Source organism: Condylostylus longicornis, unplaced genomic scaffold (assembly GCF_029603195.1).
Source record: "Condylostylus longicornis isolate FDR11 unplaced genomic scaffold, ASM2960319v2 ptg000013l, whole genome shotgun sequence".
NCBI classification, from domain to species: Eukaryota; Metazoa; Arthropoda; class Insecta; order Diptera; family Dolichopodidae; genus Condylostylus; species Condylostylus longicornis.
Genome location: NW_026577982.1, coordinates 15,451,936 through 15,472,212, shown reverse-complemented (window position 1 = coordinate 15,472,212; position 20,277 = coordinate 15,451,936). Strand labels below are relative to the sequence as shown.

At 25.3% G+C, this 20,277-nt stretch overlaps 1 protein-coding gene across 1 annotated transcript; it reads left to right on the top strand.

The window, feature by feature from the left end:
* The first annotated feature begins 1,050 nt into the window (after positions 1–1,050).
* Positions 1,051–14,895, top strand: LOC129605187 (uncharacterized). Its single transcript, XM_055514784.1, is given in 3 exon segments — positions 1,051–1,107; positions 13,056–13,217; positions 13,219–14,895. Coding segments are annotated over 3 exon segments (1,896 nt in total).
* Positions 14,896–20,277: the final 5,382 nt, after the last annotated feature.

Below are 20,277 nucleotides of genomic sequence, written 5' to 3'. Positions count from 1 at the left end.
TATGCAGATTATCCGTATCGTAAAACATTTTTATATAATAATTTCACAGAAAATCGCGAATTAAACGGTAACTGTTATACTCTATATAGTCAAATGTACTACCATACATAATAAAATGAACTTTACATTATTAGTTTTTTATTTTTTTTCGTCTTCTATACATATACATGCTATTAAACATTTAAATTATGACATTATGACACTGCTGGAATATCCATGATTACAACGAGTTTAAATTATCCGTTATACATTGGAAAAAACATAAGATGAACTTTTTAAACTCTTATATAAGCATGACTTGTTACGTTTCTTAGTTTTTTTGTTCTTTAGTGATAGAAGAACATAGGTGGAAGATCGCGTTGTGTTTTAGAACTACAACATGGAAATGTTTGTAGAAAATAAAAAATATGAGTTGAACATGATTGCATGTTACATTTTAGATCATATTTTTTTATTATACAAAAAAATGTAATGAAAAAAGTAAGCCTCCATTATAAAAAATAAAAAATTATTATATTGAAAGAAAAACTTCAACACTCAACGCGTATATGAGCGTAACGCGAGCGTTCCGTCTTGTCTTTGACGAATTTCTCAAATATACATTAAAAAAATGTCTTATATAATATTGTACAAAATTCGTTGAGTTTATGTCAAATCCAAGGATGAAAAGAACGTCTCGAAAAGTAAAATCGATTTTAATATTTTTTTTGTTTTTAAAAAATCATATTGTATCACTCGGTCGTCCTCTTTTATAAGAAATTTATCTGTTATAATTCAAGGGAGCTAATTGAACCCTTAATCTGATACAAGAAACTTCACAAAAGAAATTGAGTTTAAAATAACGAAAGACAGATATATGTACTTATGTCTATGCCACGGAAGAGAAAGATTTAATGACAATTTTGAAAGTTATTTTCACAATACCACATATTTTTGACAAAAAAAATTTTTACATAATTTTGAATTACAGTGCTCAATACACTATCACATCTAATAAAAACAATTTTTATAATAAATTTATATCTTTCAGGTGGCTAGCATATTATCAAAATGAAGATGTCATTTAAGCGTACGTGGATAATTTTTAGTTGTATTTTTATTTTTAAGGTAAGTTCTTTATGTTCATTTATTTCATATATATGTAAATAATAGACACAAAAATTAGCACAGTGAGCTCTTTATATAACGAACATCTTTTTTTATGCTCTGTGTACTAAGCAATACGAACAAATCTCGTGGAATTTTCGGTGTTCGTTATATAAAAATTCCACTTTATAAATAAAGGTAAATGCGGTATAACACTGGATTATAACATTCACGGGGGCAAAATCTTAATATGTTAAACATTTTCATTTTACTTACAGCCAATACCAATAGTAATCGCACCATAAAATAATTGAAAGCGCATACCCCGCGTTGAAAGCGCATTAACAAAAAATTGCAATCATTCATTAAAATTGTGCAGTTACACTTAAAAACTACATGGGAAGAACAAATATTTCTATTTTAAAAATATCAATTCATCATCATTGAATATTCAAATAATTTATTTATAGTAATAGTTTGCGATATTATTTTGTATAACCTCGAGTTTCTTACATTGCAATTCAACAATAATTAATAAAAAGTGACCTTTTAACATTTTAATAATAAAAAATCCCATTAAGTCTCCTATTTCATAAAAAATAAAAGAAAAAATTTTTTGTAGACATATTAAAAGATTGCATATTACATCCGGTCAGTCTACAAAGATGAAAATATTTCTCATAAAACTTTCTAACTTTTTAAATAAATTTAAAATTCATATAAGAGGAAAATACAACAAAAAGCATACTTTCAATAAGATTTAATAGAAAATCAAAAGCTGCTGCAACTGAAATTGAAACAAAATTGAAAAAAGCAAAAACCAGGAACATTAAAAATCATAACAAGTTTCATTAACAAGTAAAGAGAAAAAAAAATTAATCCTGATTCCATTTTAAATTACCGTCAATGAACCATTAAAATTAAAAAATGAAGCAGAAAAATACAATAAGAAAACTAAGAAACAGTTCTGTTTTCCTCATAATTTCAGATTCATTCAATCGATTTCCATTACAAATCAGACTTGTTTCATTTTTGTTAATCGAAATTTGTTTTTTGCTTTTTTTTCTTTTTAACAATCTTCTACTTCAGTTATATATAGTTGTACATAACTTTAATAGTTATACAAGATTGTTAGTTCCTTATTTAAATAAGTATTTCATGTTTTTTAATAAATTATTCCGAAGATTGGAATTGATTTGCGTCCAGTTGATAGGTATGTGTGTTTCGATTAAAGAGAAACTTATAAAATCGATTATTATTCTAATCATAATTTCTTTGTGTTTTTGTAACAAGTTTATTTTATATGATTTTTTCGATATTTTTGTTTGAGAAAAACAGATCGGAATCCGAATTCTTATATAGTAGGAATATTAGTCAAAAAGTACGGTAGATGATTGCAATTCAATAATTCACGTTTCATTTCACATAATTTCAGCATTCCAATTCGAAAACTTCAAATCTTAGGAGGATAGAATAAAGTTACATTTGAATTTTTTTTATTGTTTTCATTTAAGTTTACAAAAAATACTTTCATTTTATGTATTGGTCTATAAAAAATTTATAGAAAAACACATAAAATAATTTTGATATTTATAAATATCAAAACAGTATAAATTTCAAACTTTTATCCCCCACTTTACGCAAGGTCTTCGTCATATATAAGTGCATAACATCACTACCAATACCTTCTTATATGTTTATATATATAAGCGTTACTGCTCATGTAATAATTACCATCATCAAATAAATTAAGGCATTAATCAGGCAGGGATTTTTGCGTATAAAGGTGAACACAATGTCTAAAAAAAATGAAAAAAGCAAACAATTTCCAAGCAAAACAACCTTTTAAGCAGACGCAATGATGAAAAGCTGCGCAACCTGAAAGCGTTATAATTTTTTCTCTTATTTTTTTTGTTTACACACACACACTGCAGATTTCAAAAATTTTAAATGGTAATGTTGTGGAAAGCAATAATACCTTTGAATAATTTTTTAACCAAAGTAAAAATATTTCTAGTTTTGGTGCATTGGTTGTTATTACCAAACAAATTTTGCCGCTATTCATAACCATTTGCTTACAGCTTAATACTTATTAACTGCTCAATATTATTTAGCTTTAATTTACTTGGTTGAGAACATATACATACACATTTACGAATATATTTATATGTATGTAGGTTGTAGAAATATGCAGAAACGCAATTTTTTCTGTCTCGTAAACTTTTCTCTTCGATTTTTAGTAACAAGTGAAATACAAAAATAAACAAAAACATAAAAACAACCATAAAAAAACAATGTTAATATTATTAAATGCCACAAGGTAAAAGTGATACTTTACACACGAAAATAACAATAAAATTAGCAAAAAACGAAAGAAGAAAAAAAAACGTGAAACACAGAGAAAAAAAATTGTTTGATTTCTATACCCAGTACCCCACCCTGACCCTGCTCATTTTAACATAATTCAGCATAATCCACACACGTATGTACATAAGCATTTTCAGCATATGGCCTAAGTGAGTTTTAAAGCCGCGCCGCCGTCTTTACTATCTTTATCCTCGTCGCCGTCGATTGCTTATTTTGGTGATAAAATTTTCTTTTCGGTTTTTTGTTTTATTTTCTTTTTTTTGCTTTTAAACTTTCCTAATAGTAGTTTTCTTCGTTTAGAGCGAATCAAAACTCTCACTCCTTTGTACAATAAGAGAAAATTTTCTTAGAAAATTAAAAGAATGAAAATTTTTCCTGGATATTGAAAAATACCGTTTGGTTTATTTTGAAAACAGTTTTGCTTGTTGTGCGCTCGTATTAAAGAAAATGCAGTGTAGAACAACAAAAAAATTTACTGTGCGCGTATTATGCCTTTATTGCTTATCTACATATACACACAAACACACTAATATGCAAAACTCTATTGATGGTAATTTTATCTGATTGCAATTTAATTTGGTTAGTAATAAAGTATAAGTATGTGTATGTGTATTTTTATATGGTTTAAATTTAATTTATAATAGTTACGGGTTCTTGGTCATTAATTTGTTCGCATGTTCATGTTATAAGTTTAGTGAAGTATGAAACGAAAATAAAAGTATTGTACTCGTATACCTTTTGAACTAATACTTGGGAAATGTTAATGAAATAGGCAAAAGAAAGATGGATAATATCGAATTTTTATAAAATGAAATGAAAAAGAAACTATCAATTATGAGCAATAAAAACAGTTTATGGTAAAATTTAATTAGTTTCTGATAACGGTTTATTGCAATACGCGTATATTCAGTGTGTAAAAATATAAAAATTAAATATAGGAAATATAATTTTTATTTTAATTCAACCAATTTTTCATGAACTTCATGTAATTTTCATTTCTTTTTCAAAGAATTAAATATGCAAAATTCTAATAAATGAATATCTTATGAATCAGAGCAATCAAACTGCTTAGGTTTGTTGGTTTAGTAAGTGCTCAGGCAGGCATGCGATCATGCAATTCCAAAGAAAACAAATAGGCAATCAAAGAGTTGCAAAACTAGAAAATGCACATCTGCCTGAGCCCTTAGATAACTCAAACTAAGTTCGATATTCTGCAACAAACTAATAATCATACAAATTGTTGAATTGTTAATGCAAATACAAAATGTTCGAAAAATTTGAATTTTGTAAGTAGCTGCTACTGTAATCAATTCGAATTCTCCCACTTTTTTCTTCGGATAATATTCTCTTTTCGCAGATTTTCCTTAAAAAAGTTCTTCGACAATTTTTCAAGACTTTCTCTTACAATCTATAAGAAGAAAAATTCATTATTTTTGTATTTATTTTATGAGTGTTCAAGCATATCAATTTAAAATTTGTAAAACTAACTCATTTAATCAACGTTTAATTTAATAAAATAAATAGACAGAAATTGTTTTAATTCGTGGTTTTCAGAATGAAGTTAGTTAAGAACTAGTTCCCTATATTAATGTTAAATAACTACTTACATATCCCAGCACTGATAAAAAATGCATTTGTAATGACTGTTAGCATAAAAATTTATACCTTATGCATCGAATGTTCAAAATGGTTTTAGTTTGCATTAGTCTTACTAATTTGAGTTTTGGAATGTTGTAAAGTTTTCTTATAGAAATCATCAGCTTATATTCCATTCACAAATTAAGAAAAATGTTCCACGTTTTTGTTTTTATAAGACGCTCTGAAATCCAAATTTCACAATATGTCATACTGAGTTCTGTGGCTGCAATTACGTACATACTCTCTAAACCAAAATCGACTAGAAAACGGGTAGTCATAACTAGATTGAGTCACTAGATTGGAGTCACTAGGACTCTAGTTGTCAATCTAGTTAGAAAAACGTAACTAGATTCTAGTAAAATTTCTTTACTAGAGTTTCTAGTCATATCCCAGTTAGCTTTACTAGATAGTCTAGGTATTATTACTAGGAGAATTTTTTACTAGAATAACCATTGCGGTAGACGTTTATTCTAGTCAAAACAACTTGAAAAAACCAGTTCGTCAAACTAGGAAAAACTAGATTTGAGTACTAGAAATTTATCGTTACAACTAGTTGAAATATTGTGGTATAACTAGAATCTAGCGCGGTATTCAACTAGAATTTACAGCTCTTGCAACTGGGATTCCCGTGCAAGATTGCTAGATGTAGTTAGCTAGTACAACTCGATTTTATTTAGGCATGCCTAGTATTTTTACTTTGAAATGTGGTCATTACAGCTGGAAAGTAGTTCCTGAAAAAAAAACTGATTTTTAGAAAAAATTTCTACTATTTTAAAATATTTTTTAATACTCAAAAATTTTATTTCTATATTATTTATTTATTTATAAAGATCCAAAATGAGGATATAAATCTAACGTTGTTTTCGTGACCATAAACTGCATTCTTTGATCCCGAGTTCTGTCCGTAACTTCAAATCTTTTTTTTATTTATTTAGGTTCAAGTTTTCAAATCTGTATCAAAATATAAAATGGAAAAAACTTGTTAAAATTTTATCATGAAAATTTGGTGTGAACTTACATTAATTTGTTTTCTTTAAAATTCCTCTCATTGTCTGCTACTAGATTAGCGGTTGTGAAAAATGTTTTTCTCGTTGAATAAACTAGGTAAACAGCTACACTAACTAGAAAAACATTTACAGCAGATGAAAATCTGGTTACGAACACTTGAAGCCTAGCTGCTAAGTGTTAGTTGTTGTTGTATATTCATGTTGTTGTTTTCATATTTAGTTTATTTCACAACTTTTAATAAAATAATAAAATGTGGCAATAAAATGTTCTTTCTTTAGAAAATTGGAAAATATATAGAAGATTAACTTACCTTTTAATAACATTGCAGATTCTTCATCCAATCCATTTACATATATCACATATTTTTTTTTTAAATAATTACTAAAATTTATCATTTATAGTGCTTTTTATAATATTTTTTTTATTATTATGCTAAAATACTTTTTACTTATGGTACAACCTCAATCAAATGATAATATTATTACGACTGATCAATTATGAGAAATTTTATTCGAAAAAGAAAACGCGAAATGTTTTCTGTAACTCTAACAAAAAATTCTCTCTTTCTGAGAACTTATAGAGAACTAAAAGAGAAGACAACTAGAATACAACAATTTGTATATTTTTGTATTAAAAGTTCTACTGGAATTCTAGTTGAATTCTAGTAATACTAAATTCTAGTTGAGTTCTGGTGAAACTAAATTACTTGGATTTCCAGCTTTTCAACTAGAATCTCAGGTATTATGAATGGATTAAAAAAATTTAACTAGATTTTCAGTTATTTCGTACTCTTTTTTTTCGCAATCTAGGTACAACAAGTGAAGTACTAGCTATCGTAAATAAAATTCCTAGTAAAAAAAGCTTAACTAGGATTTAACTCCGCATTCTAGTCGAATTTGGTTTAGAGAGTAGATTTCTTACATTTTTTCTTTTAATATATAAAAAAATTAATAAATTTAATTGTGATTTTTGTTCTTTTAATGATTTTCAATGAATTTTTTTTCTTAATTCATTAAAGAAACTCTTCCTTGAATATTTTAAGTTGGACCTCTTGAGTTTTTTTTCTTGTGTTTACATTATTTTCCAAAGCAATTGGTAATCAATATAATCAGTTACTTATTAAAGGAGGTATGTAACGATTAACCATTTTAGGAAGAGAGAGAGAAAGAAAAAGAAAAAAAATATCTGATTTATGAAACTAAAAGAAAAATTTCCATTTTGTACTTGTCTTTCATCAAAGAAGTTCAATAAATGTCTTAAAGGAATTGTGATCCACAATTGATATTCTCTCTTTTCGAATATAACAAAATTTATAAACTTGTATTACAATGTCATATCGCCGACAATAATGGAAGTTGCATTACAATGCGTACAATTGCGTATACTTATACATATATACATATATTTAAATCAAGTTTTGAATGAAAATGAAAGAAACAGGATGAACGCGGCATTTTTTGTCTCCATGTTTGTTTGATTTTTCTCTTTTCTTGCAAAAGAAAATAGAAAGAAGAAAAAACAAAAACTCAACACAGAAAATGGTATATAAAGACGTCAGTATGCGGTGCGGCGGTAATGTTAAGTTAATTCTTGTTTTCATGTTTTTCCTCAATGAAATGAGGTCACATATTATCCGTTTTGATTGTAAATTTTTCATTAAATAAAAAGTAAAAGAAAAAAAAAATAAAATCAATGAAAAAAGCGAAACAAAAAAAAAATAAATTGGGTCAAAAATTTTAATTTAAATTAATATAATCGAAAGGTGCAAAATGATATTAAACTGAAATACATTGCTCAATATACGCACAACACACAGTCACAGAAACTAAAGCAAAAATGATAATTAAAGTGAGGTCTAATTCTTGTTTGGTCTTTTTTTTAATTTTCAAAATTATCAGGAATTTCTCTTCTTCTTAAAACTTGTTTATGGGTCCTCTAATTATGTACATGTCGTTTTTAGGACAAAAATTTGACTCAGTTTTTAATTAGCCGGTGAAATTGCATTGTACCTTTTTAACGTGTCTACAAAATTCTTATTTTATATAAAATTCATGTACAATATTTAAAAGTTGTGAAGAAAAGAATGTTAATAAAAATAATCGGTAAAAAGTAAAGATTTACAGGTGAATTAAATGAAAAGAAAATTTTGAATGTTTTTGAAAGGGACATGTGCAAAAAAGTAAGATGAAAAACAAAATTACCAAAATAGAAAGAAAAGAAAATCATTTTGAAAATTTCTTCGCTAACAACTAAAAGAAAAATTTCGGCAAATGAAAAATATGCATTGGTGCACCTACAAATAAAAATTGCATGCAGAAGAGTTTTAATGTTTCTTATTAAGAAAAACATAGTCAATGAAACTAACGTTTGTGAAATAGCACTTTTCCTTCTATCAATTTGAGGCCATAAGCTAGGAACTTTATAAGTTTATTTTTAGATAAATGAAATGACCTGTTGAAATAACTTTCTATTATGTATTTTGCATAAATTTAGAGGAAATTTATTATAATATACAATATAATTGAATACGTGTGTTGCTTACCTTCTCCTCCTATTTGTTACGTTCCTAACTAATAAGTCAAAACTGACAAAATTTCAATTTGCAGCAATATTTTTCTTCGAAACTGTAAACTTTCATAATTCCCAAAAAAAGTAAAAAAAGACGGTTAAATCACAATATATAATATTTTAACAGGTCTACTTATTTATGCTCAGATCCTTGAAGTATTGAAAGGAAATGTTCTACTTCACTAACCATTTTTTGAACTGAGTTTACTTTAAAATTTTTTCTACCTAAATTCAAACTTCAAAATAAAGTCGAATTAAAATGTCTTTTGTTGCCTCATTATTCACCTCGTTAAAAATTGGACGAAATAAAATCCTCAAATTAAGTACTAATAAAAAACCTCCCATTATTTTGAAAATTACATGTAATTTCAAATAATTTTAGTCATGTTAGAAATATTTTAAATAATATTAATATGTGTAATTTATTTAATACATAAAAAATCAAGAAAAATTTAAAAGAACTGGACACAACTAACAATTTCAACTATGTACAACTTTCCCATATGGAAGCGATCAACAATATTTTAAAATTTCTATGTTGTCATATTATGCACAGCACATCTACATGACATGTCATTATTAATATGATGTTAAAAATTTTTATGATTAATTAAAGAGATTAATCAAAATCAAGAAAAAAATTTGAGAAAAGTTTTAGCGAATCTAAGGATGGTTGTTCTTCTTAATGCAAGCAATTTAAGTTTTAAAGGTCATAAAAGTGTTAAATGTTTTATCAAGCATTGAAAATTTTTGTGTAATTTGTGTAAAGATTAATCAATAAAATCTACAACATGTATACATGCATGGTTTACGTGTAATACGAGGAGAAATAATTTTATTCATCGAAAAAATATTTTAATGGCAATTTTTTAATAAAATTTCATTTTTAAAACTTGGCACTGGTAGAGCTGTAATGCAAATTTAAAAAAATGACACATATTTACCAAGTTTTTGTAGCTGAAAGTCGGAATAAGTAGTCAAGCGCTCATAAAAATGTAATTCAATAAATTAAATCACAATATTTTCTTATTTTCAGGGTGAAACTAAGAAAAGTTGCCAATACCGATACAAATAGTTCTTCGTTTTTCTAGTTTTCGTAATTTGAAATAATTCACAATAATTTCACAATAATTCGAAGATCATGAATTTCAGAAGTATGTATATGGTGTGGACTTTTAACTTTCATATACTTAGTGTAGTTTTAAATTTAATTTAATTTAAATCAGTTGGATGTTTTCGAAAACCGATCATTGGCAGCTTATTCCAGTAAAACTTATACCTTCCAATTCAATTTTACGACACTTCAAAAACTAGTTCGTTTACGATGTTTAAGTTTAACGCAAGCTGAATTAATAAGGTTCTTGGCTAAATTGAGTGTTACTGAAATTGTGATGGTACGAGTAATTACTGGATTTCACATTTCCTTTTCGCAAAAAATTGTGCTCGTTTATAATTGTTTTCATTCAAAAACATTTTAAAACCTATTTTAATTTAATAGTTATTTGTATTTTAAAATTAATACTGTCATTAATATCTTTACAGCCATAAAAATATTTTTTATGGAAAATTAAACAATTTATTTTATTTTAATTTTGTTATAAGTAGATGCTATTAAAAAGGAATTACATATGAACATTTTCTCTTTGCAACTTTACAAAAAAAGTAAATATGAGCATTTTATAACCTATTTAAATTGTAACAATTAATTTTTTTATAAAGCTACATATAAGAAAATCAATGATTTCAAAAAGAAATGAAAAAATGTATAAGAAAAAGTTGCGGCATTATAAATTTGAATTCATAATTCATTCGGATAAATTTTTTTGCTTGCAAAACAATTGCGAAAATAAAATTTTTAATTAAAAAATACATGAGAATTCACACTTTTTGTACCAATTATGTATATGTGTGGATGTGTGTTCTATGTAATTTGTGTGTTGAACTTATTTATCCTATAAATCTTATTTCCAGATCATTAAAATATTAGGCTAAATGGGCTATGTATTGTCAATAAATTTCACATTATTTTTTGTAAATTCTATTTCATGTATTCTGCTCTCATGATTTAATTTTAAATGGATATTGTGTTAGTTGAAAAATTTGAATAAGTATTTACGTCGCTTCATAACATGCAAATTAAATTTTTTCTGTGTCTCGATTGCAATATGATGTGGGCATTACTGCAATTAATGAAATGCAAAAAAATGGAAGTAAACGTCATGAAATGGTAGAGAAAAATATTTATTCGATAACTAATTTTAAAATTTCCATAAATATGAGAGGTGTTACACGGGTTCTTTTTGAAAAGAAAATTAAATTTTCCTTTGTGGCGGTTTGTTAATATTTCTGTTACTTCCAAAAATTTATCCTACAAAAGCACAAATACTCTGATATTTTCCATAATACTTTGAGGCCATTTAATTTTATGCAATCGTTTTTATAACAAAACTTAATGTATGGTAAAACATATTTGTGTGGCGAGGCGCCTGTTTGTCTGCAACTAAAAAATTATTAATGTTTTTATGTAGATTAAACTGAATATCCGTATGAACGAAAATCTCATTAGAAAAGCAAAATTTGCTAATTTTTATTTTTTATCCACCGCTATTTTTTAATGCTAAAACTTTTTTGAAGAAAAACAAAAATAATTCCAGCGAGAACAGCAAGTTGGTGTTGTGTCATTTACACACCAAAGAAAAAATGAAGATTAGAAATTTTTTTCTCTTAAGTAGCAACAATGTAAAGCTTGTAAATTAAATTATGAAGAGAAAAAAATTTTTAAAGATATTCACAAAGCGGTATGCAACCTTTTCTGATTAGTTCGAGTATTTTGAAAATAAAATAATTGCCTTAAAATAATAAGATAATTTGTTAACGTAAACGTTTCCGTTCAGTAAGAAAACATTGGTTAATATCAAGAACGATCAGCTTTTTAAATACAATAAAATTCAATTTGAAGTTGTATTTTAATCATTTAGACCTTATTTTAAAGTTAATATCTCTTCATTTATATTAAAATTAGCGGATAAATATGATGAATTGAGTAAACGTTTTTGTTATCCTCTTTAATAACACGAATTGTGGAGATCAAACCTGGATTTTTTATTATTTTCTCTTTCAGTTAAAACATTTGCCTTTACCTGTTATTGAAAGTATTTTCAGAATTTGTCGCGAGATCTTATGTCTTTAAAAAAGTCCAAATGGGAAAATTTTTTGGTTCAATATCTAGTTTTTTGTTTGATTATTTTCGGTCAGAATTAACGGCCCGCATTCAGAAAAAGATTTGAGATCTGAATCAAAGATTTTAAAAAATTATGCTACATACCTATTTAATGTATAAATTTGTAAGAGAAATTAAAACATGAGATGAAAATTTTAAAAAAAGAGAATTAAATTGTCTCTTTTTCTTAACGCAATTATTTTTTAATTTTGTTTTAGTCTCAACTTGTGAACCACTTTAAAATCATTCAAGTATGTTGTTGTTGTTGCATTAATGTAGTTCAGAACATTTTTTTGTTGTAAGTAATGATTTCATTGCATTTTTTTATTTTCTGCATATTGCCACTTTAAATAAAGTTGGTCGTGTGATAGAAAAAGTGGTTTTTCCTATTTTAATTTATGATTTCTATTATTAGGTTTATGATTATGAAAATGACGATAATGTATTGTGGTGATGATTAAAAATGTTACAACAAAAAAGAAAAATCATCTGAATTTTTTAATAAATGATTTACGTCTGTGTTAGTGCAATTGTGATATTGGGTTTGTATGACGGTGAAAAGGAAATTATTAGTTCCCGGAATTAATATTTTTCCACTTTTTCTTCTTCTTATTTTATGTGTTCATCTTTTTTTGGATTCAGATTTTTTTTTTATATTTTTGCAGAAGGAAAACTTTCATAGCTTTCCTTGGCTTGTTTTGTTGGGAAAACTTTATTTTTTTCTTTTTTATATGTTATGAAAAATTTTAACATTATTAAGGAAAACTTTTATTCTCAGAATTGTAATTTCAAAATGTTATAAATTTTTTAGCTATTGTTGCATTTCTGGTTTAAATTTTTCCAACATTATTTTTATTAATTGATGAGATACAAATAAAAGAAGAAATTTTTTTCAATTTGATTTCTATTAATGTGAGATAAGGTTATTATTAATGAAGGTTAGTGCAAAATTAATATAAAAAAAAACTAAGTACGGAATAATTGTGGATTTATTGCGTCCATTTTTGATATTTTCAACAGATGAAATTCACACACTTCAATTTACCAACAATTCGTTCAATTCGAATTTTGCTACCTTAAGTGTTAAAATGCGTCAAGTCATGCTATTAAAATCAACTAACCTTCACTTATTCAATATATTAAAATGTTATTCCCTTTCTCTTTTCAGTCAATTGTTTGTGAAGATGTGGAAGTTATTAAGGCAATTGCAGCTGAAGAACAAAATCATGATGAAAATGAATCAGATCAAGTTGCCTTAGAATCTAATGATCAAGACACACATAAAGTATTAACTTATCCACATGGACCGGGTCCTGCAAGAGGTAAAATATATTTACTTTCGTAATCGTATCATTTACAGTTATAATACTTTTTCTTCTTCAGTTGTTAATCATGGACAAAATGTTCAACTTTTAGGGCAACCATTTGGACCACCGCCACCTTCTCCAGCTCATATGGCGTATCATGGACCACCGCCTCCTCCACCAATGCATTTGCAAAAACCACATCCGTCACATGGAGGACCACAACATCATCAAGGACCACCACCTCATCAGCCAGTACATCAACCACCGCCACCACCAAAACTTCCAGATCTTAGCACAGCAGCTGCATCAACAAATGAAATTTGGGCATCACCAATGCAAGACATGCCAAAAATTGTTTCACTTGACGTTAAATGTGAAAAAAATGGAATGAAAGTATTTTTACAGTTTGATAAACCTTTCTATGGCATAGTATTCTCTAAAGGACATTATAGTAATCCAAATTGTGTTCACTTACCAGCTGGTGTTGGTCGAAATTCCGCTACTTTTGATATTGGATTGCATGCATGCGGCACATCAGGCAATACAGAAAATGGCCTATATGGCTATGGCTCTGAGTCTGGTTCTGGAACATATTTTGAAAACATTATTGTTATACAATATGATCCACAAGTGCAAGAAGTATGGGATCAAGCAAGAAAGCTCAGATGTACTTGGCACGATCAATATGAAAAAAGTGTGACATTTAGACCATTCCCTGTAGATATGTTGGATGTGGTAAGAGCTGATTTCGCTGGTGATAATGTCGGTTGTTGGATGCAAATTCAAGTTGGCAAAGGTCCATGGGCTTCTGAAGTATCTGGTTTGGTTAAAATCGGTCAAACTATGACTATGGTATTAGCAATTAAAGATGACGATTCTAAATTTGATATGTTAGTAAGAAATTGTGTGGCACATGATGGTAAACGAGCACCAATTCAATTAGTTGATCAGAGAGGCTGCGTTACAAGGCCAAAAATAATGTCAAGATTTACAAAAATAAAGAATTTCGGTGCCAGTGCATCAGTTCTTTCCTATGCACATTTCCAAGCATTTAAATTTCCCGATTCTATGGAAGTTCACTTCCAATGCACAATTCAAATATGCCGTTACCAATGTCCAGAACAGTGCTCTGATCCAAATCTTCAAGATGTTCATCATTTACAAGCTGGCCCTGAATCACAATATATCCCATCATCACCAATGGAATCATATTTGCATACATTAAATAAACGTCGTAACGATGATTCAAGACGTGATGAACGACGGGGTAGACGTACAAGAGCTTTAGAGAAACCTGAAAAAGATGTTGGCATAAATCGATCTATTCGTGTCGTATCATCTGGTGATTTAACGTTTGCAATTGATGAAAAACCAAATGCTACAATAGCACAACCTCAAACAATGGTCTTTACTGGAAAAGAAGAGGGTTTAGTTTGTATGACAACACCTGGATTTGCCTTACTTATAATAATATTGTTAGCAATCCTTTTAGTTTCTTGTATAGTTTCTGTGTTCCTAACATTGAGGTTAAAACCATTTTCTAAACTTAAAAAAGAAAGAGCTGTTGCTTATACAAATCCACATATAATAGCAACATTACCACGTGTATTGACCACAAATATGGTTGGTACAATGACAAGGCCAGTCAATTCGATGAATGGAATGAATACAGTGCCAAAAAGTAAAAGAATTCGTTCGTGAATTATAATATGAAAGCTTGTGAAATGCAATTTTCACAAATGAAATTTTATTTTTGCTTTATTAAAATGTGCATTGCTTTCTAAATTAAAATGCACAAATAATTTTGTATTTATACCTCATTTTTTTTATTAAATTTTTATAGAATGAAATTTATTTTCTAATTTCTTTCATATTCAAACTTACCTGCTTTATTTTTATCGTTACCTGTGAATTTCTACATATATATGTATGTATATATATATATATATATATATAGATATTTATATGTAATATTATGTTAATTTATTAATTTTGGTAGTAACTTTAAGGATGAGAAATATTATTGTCATTAAAATTTAGTAATTATCTGTTCGTGCCCACGAAAATTATTATTTTAAGGGCTTTAGATAAAGACTTGTAGTTTCTAAGAAAAAACAAAATATTAAGTTTAAAAAAAGTTTTTTTTTTGATAAGTTGGAAATTTTTTATTCTTTATTCTATAAAAGTATTACGTTTATAATCTTAGATTTTTCTAGTTGCGCTTAACTAAAATTCTTAAACGCATTTTTATTGTCGCCTTTATTATTAATATTCACAATACGCTTTATAAATATTCACAATACGTGTTATAAATTAAAACTTGAAACACTTTAATACTTGAGTCTATTTCTGCACAATTCAATCAATTAATGCAAATTACTAAATTATTTAGTAATTTGGTATGTAAAATTTTCTAACAATTTATAATTCAATTTTATGTCAAAAGCATATATTTCAAAAATTTTATGTTATGGGAAAATGTATAATTTATTGCTAATATATTTTCAAGCTACAAGAAAATTCTCGAACTACGATTATGATTTATTATGCTAAATAAAGTTATATAAGCGTATTGAATGTCAATATTTTAAATTAACTATACATAATAATATATAATTATTGGACGGGCAAATATAGTTGCCACGAAAGTGTGTCTCAAATTATCACATGTTAATCCTAGATCTGTCAAAATTTTTAATGGATGCGTTAAGGGTTTTTATTGTGTTCGTGCAAATTGAAAACTTTATTTACAACATAAATTGGTTCATATAATGGCTCTGATAATTTTTCTCCAATTTAAATACTAAAGAAATATTTACACAATATATTGGAATAAAATGTACAAGATATTTTCATCAACTTTATAATTATATTTATACTTATTATTAATTTAAAACCCTTAATTTCATATTTATTTTTAATTTAAAAATAATTAATTTATATATATATATATATGTATTTAATATAATATAATGAAATAATGTAAAAGAAATAGTCATAGTTAGTAATAATAATTGAAAATTCATATTATTATTTTTATTCTATTTATATAAATTTCATGAAATTAAAGAAAATTAATAGAATTAGAATTTAAATTTCCAGAAAATATAAAATATTACTATACTCTATTTGTATTAAAGAAAAAAATTTTTGAAATTTTAATATTTTTGATCAATATATTTATTACTTCTAGTTTTAATTAAAATAGGTTTATAAGCAAAATTCATATCTAAATTCAAATGAAAAATTATTGAAAAAGAAAATATTGAAATTCACAATAAAATTATTAAAATAAAATACAAAAAAATCAAAATTAAAATGTAAAAGAAAATATCAAAATAGTTTAAGAATGAAATTTACTTGTTATAAAGAAAATGGTACTAAAAAATTTATTTATAGAAATCAAATTATTATTTGTTGTTTTCATAATTTTTAATAAATCGATATTATGTACACTTATCTCAATTGAAATGCAATTAATAATTTAAAATAATTTTAATTTGATTTTTTCTTAAATATTCTATATTCACAATTTTTCTATAATTAATAATTCTATATTCTATATTCGAATAGAAACTGGAATTGGAAAACTAAGATTTCTTGTCTGTGCAATAATTTTTTTAAAAAATTATCCTAAACTTTTCGAATTTATGTCTAATGTTTTAATATTTTCAAAAACGGATTAAATAATTTTTGAAAATCAAACAAGAAAATTGAATGGAATCGATATTGTGTATCGGTTGCATGCATTCTCAATAGAATTTATCTATTATTATAGTATTTCAATTGAAATCAAATTAAATTTTGTAATGAGATTTGTTAATTTTTTCATAATTTTTTTTTAAATTTACAATGAGAAACAAAACTGAAATGAAAAATATTTATAATAATATTTATTTATTTATTTGAAATTTTCTATTTATAATTATTAATGTTTGTCACTTTAAATATTTATTTATTTATTAATTTATTGGATGTTATTGTTAAAAAAATTTTTTTGTTATGTTTTGTAATTTTTTTATATTTATATTTGTAATATTTAGAATTAAAGAATAAAAAAATACAATAATTATATAATTAGTTTTAGCAATATAAAATATCCAATAAACAAAATAGAAGACAAAAATAAGCAAAGATAAATTGATTTTTAGTTCATTGAATTGAATATTTCATTGCAGCAATATTAGAAAAGTATAAATTTGGTTATTACTAAATTTCATCATAAAATCAATAGAAAAATTTTATGTAAATTCAAAAAAAAAATATTTAACTGAGTTAGAAAGGTGTTAAATGTACTTATATACAAGTAAGAATGATTATAACATAATTCAGGGATATTTTTTAAGCCAGTTTTTTAATTTTTAAAAATATTTTTGTGCTTTTTTACTTTCATTTGTTATTTATCATATTTGCTTGATAATTACTAGGAATTTTGCTATATTGACAACATATAAATTAATGTTTAGTTAAAAGTATATTGAAAATTGTTGCAATGAATATTCTATTCAATGTACAATAAATAAAATAGGAATTATAGTAATTGAAAATAAAAAACAAAAAGAAACACAAAAGTTTTAGTAATACTGAATAAAAGAAAAAAAAAAAAAAAACAAAAATAAAGTATTTAAATTGTAATATTTAAATTAAATTAAATAAATAAAAATTCATAAAAGAAAGAAAGTAGTTTATTTTGCGTTAACATCGATGGGATACTTAATTAACGCAACTTTAGGTTGTCAAAGTAAATATAGTCTCGTCTGTACTTCAGTATTTCAATTTTGGCAACTGATTGATCAAAAATTAAAATTTTTTATTAAAATATTATTTTTTATTTAATATAGAATGAAATAAAAAATACTTCGGATAAGGTCCTAATGTGGTGGAGAACGTTTTATTTAAAAAATATGTAAAGTATTAGTTTTTTTTGCCAATTTAAATAGAAAAAGTTTTGCTGCGTTACATGTTAGCAGAACATATTAGCCAACAGAGTAGGATACTTCAAAACATTAATAACAAATACTTTTTTCAGTCAACGTTTGGTAACAGTGTAATCATATAAGTTCTGGTTCTAAGAACAAATTTTCAAACATTACATTATTTTTAACATAATATGGTATTTTTGTAAGGAACGCAATGTGACATAACTCTGTTTTGTAATATTTATACTCGGATTTTCCAAGCGATGTTTTTACACGATTTCCTTATTTCCAAATCAAACGAACAACCACTTTGAGTTTCTATAGGTTATTTTTATTACAATTATTTTGTTTAGCTGTAAATCATTTAGTTTTACAAATAAGTTTTGTTTTAAGTATTCTTTTTTTTTCAATATCTTATGTCTAAATAAATAAATAACGAAATATATGACTTAATATCTGTATAAAAATTTCTTTTAAATAATTTTAAATTTCCTAAAACAAAAAAAAAACAAAAATTTTCTAAACATTTTCAAATTTCATTTCAAGCAATAAATTTCAATAAACTTTTTCGTTTCATATGCATAGTTGTATTATAATTCGCAATATAATTTATTAAACATTTAAATGAAACATAATATTTTTATATGTATATTTAAATAAATATAATAAAAAAAATAAAAAATTAAATTTATAATGCACCCTTTTTTTGCAGCACCCTTCTTCTTATCATACTCGATTATATATCGCAATTATGGAGATTTTTATTCAATATAATAATTATCAATTGTTCAAATTTATAATAATTTAATTTAGAAACTTTCTACAATAATTACTTAGAATTCATTTATTTTTATTTTAATATTTATTACAATCTAAATAATATAATTATTAAAGGTAAAATACATAGATTAGTTTTTAAATATTTCAAAAATACATAGAAAATAATAATAAAAAATTATTGTATAAAATGGGTATGTTCAGAAATTTTCAATTGAAAGAATTTCAATTTATAAATTACAAGTTGAAAATAATTCGGAATAACGGCTAATAGCCCTTTTTAAAATATTTTTAAATCTGTTAATCTAAATAATGAAAAAAGTCGCATAAAATATGAAAATATGTAAGTTTTTAGCCGCATAATTTCTTGTTAACTACAAATAATAACAACATGTAATTTTAATCTGAACAGACCCTTTTTTGTTTGCCAAAGACCAATGTATGAATTTCTGATTTAAAGAAAACCCATCTTTCATTATAGTTTGTGTAATAACATTAAAATATTCTATTGAAAATCACATTCAAGAGATTCATATTAAGGTCTTTTCAAAAATGGAATTTTATTAAAAATTCATTTTGTTTATTTATTAATTTTAATAATTTAAATAATTTAAATATTCAACTTATTACAATTTCTATATCATAAATATTTTTATACTATTATTATCATGAAATATTTGATATTTGAGTTATTTTAACAACTTCTAGTATGTCGGAAAAATCTTATAGAATTTTCATAAACACTTTAAATAAAACTTGTGGCACATTTTAATTTGAAATTCCGATATGCGGTTAGATGTTGGAAGATATAAGACTGGTGCAGTCTGGCTAGAAGCGCTATTGACATAAAAGTTATCAACAATTTAAAATTTGGCTGTCTTTGCCAAATTTCTTAAAAAAGTTTACAAGTAATAAAATTAAAAATATTCCTTATTATCGAAAGAGTAGTAAAACTTTTACGTGACCACAACGTTATTATAAATTCTCTCAACAAGTATTAAAAATATAGCATATATTTGTGTAATAGTAAGAACTTTAAATAGGTTGAAGACAGAATAATTTACAGGTTTTTATTATTATTTTTAAATTTTCTTACGAATTATTCATATATAAAGTACATTTGTTTTTCGTATAATATAACTAATAGTCTAACTTATGACAAAAAGTTTTGGACTTAGCTGATTTTTTATTTGTGTGTAGGTTGTAGTGTATGAATATTTTAATTAAAAGAATTTCTAAAACTAATTTTTAGAACTAACTTCTTTGAAAATTTTCGAATTGAGTTAACAACGAAAAAGGGAAACTTCCAAAAAAATTTATTTTTTATTTCAAATAAACATTCATATTTTAAATAAATATTTTTATTCTAAACATCGTAAAACGAGGC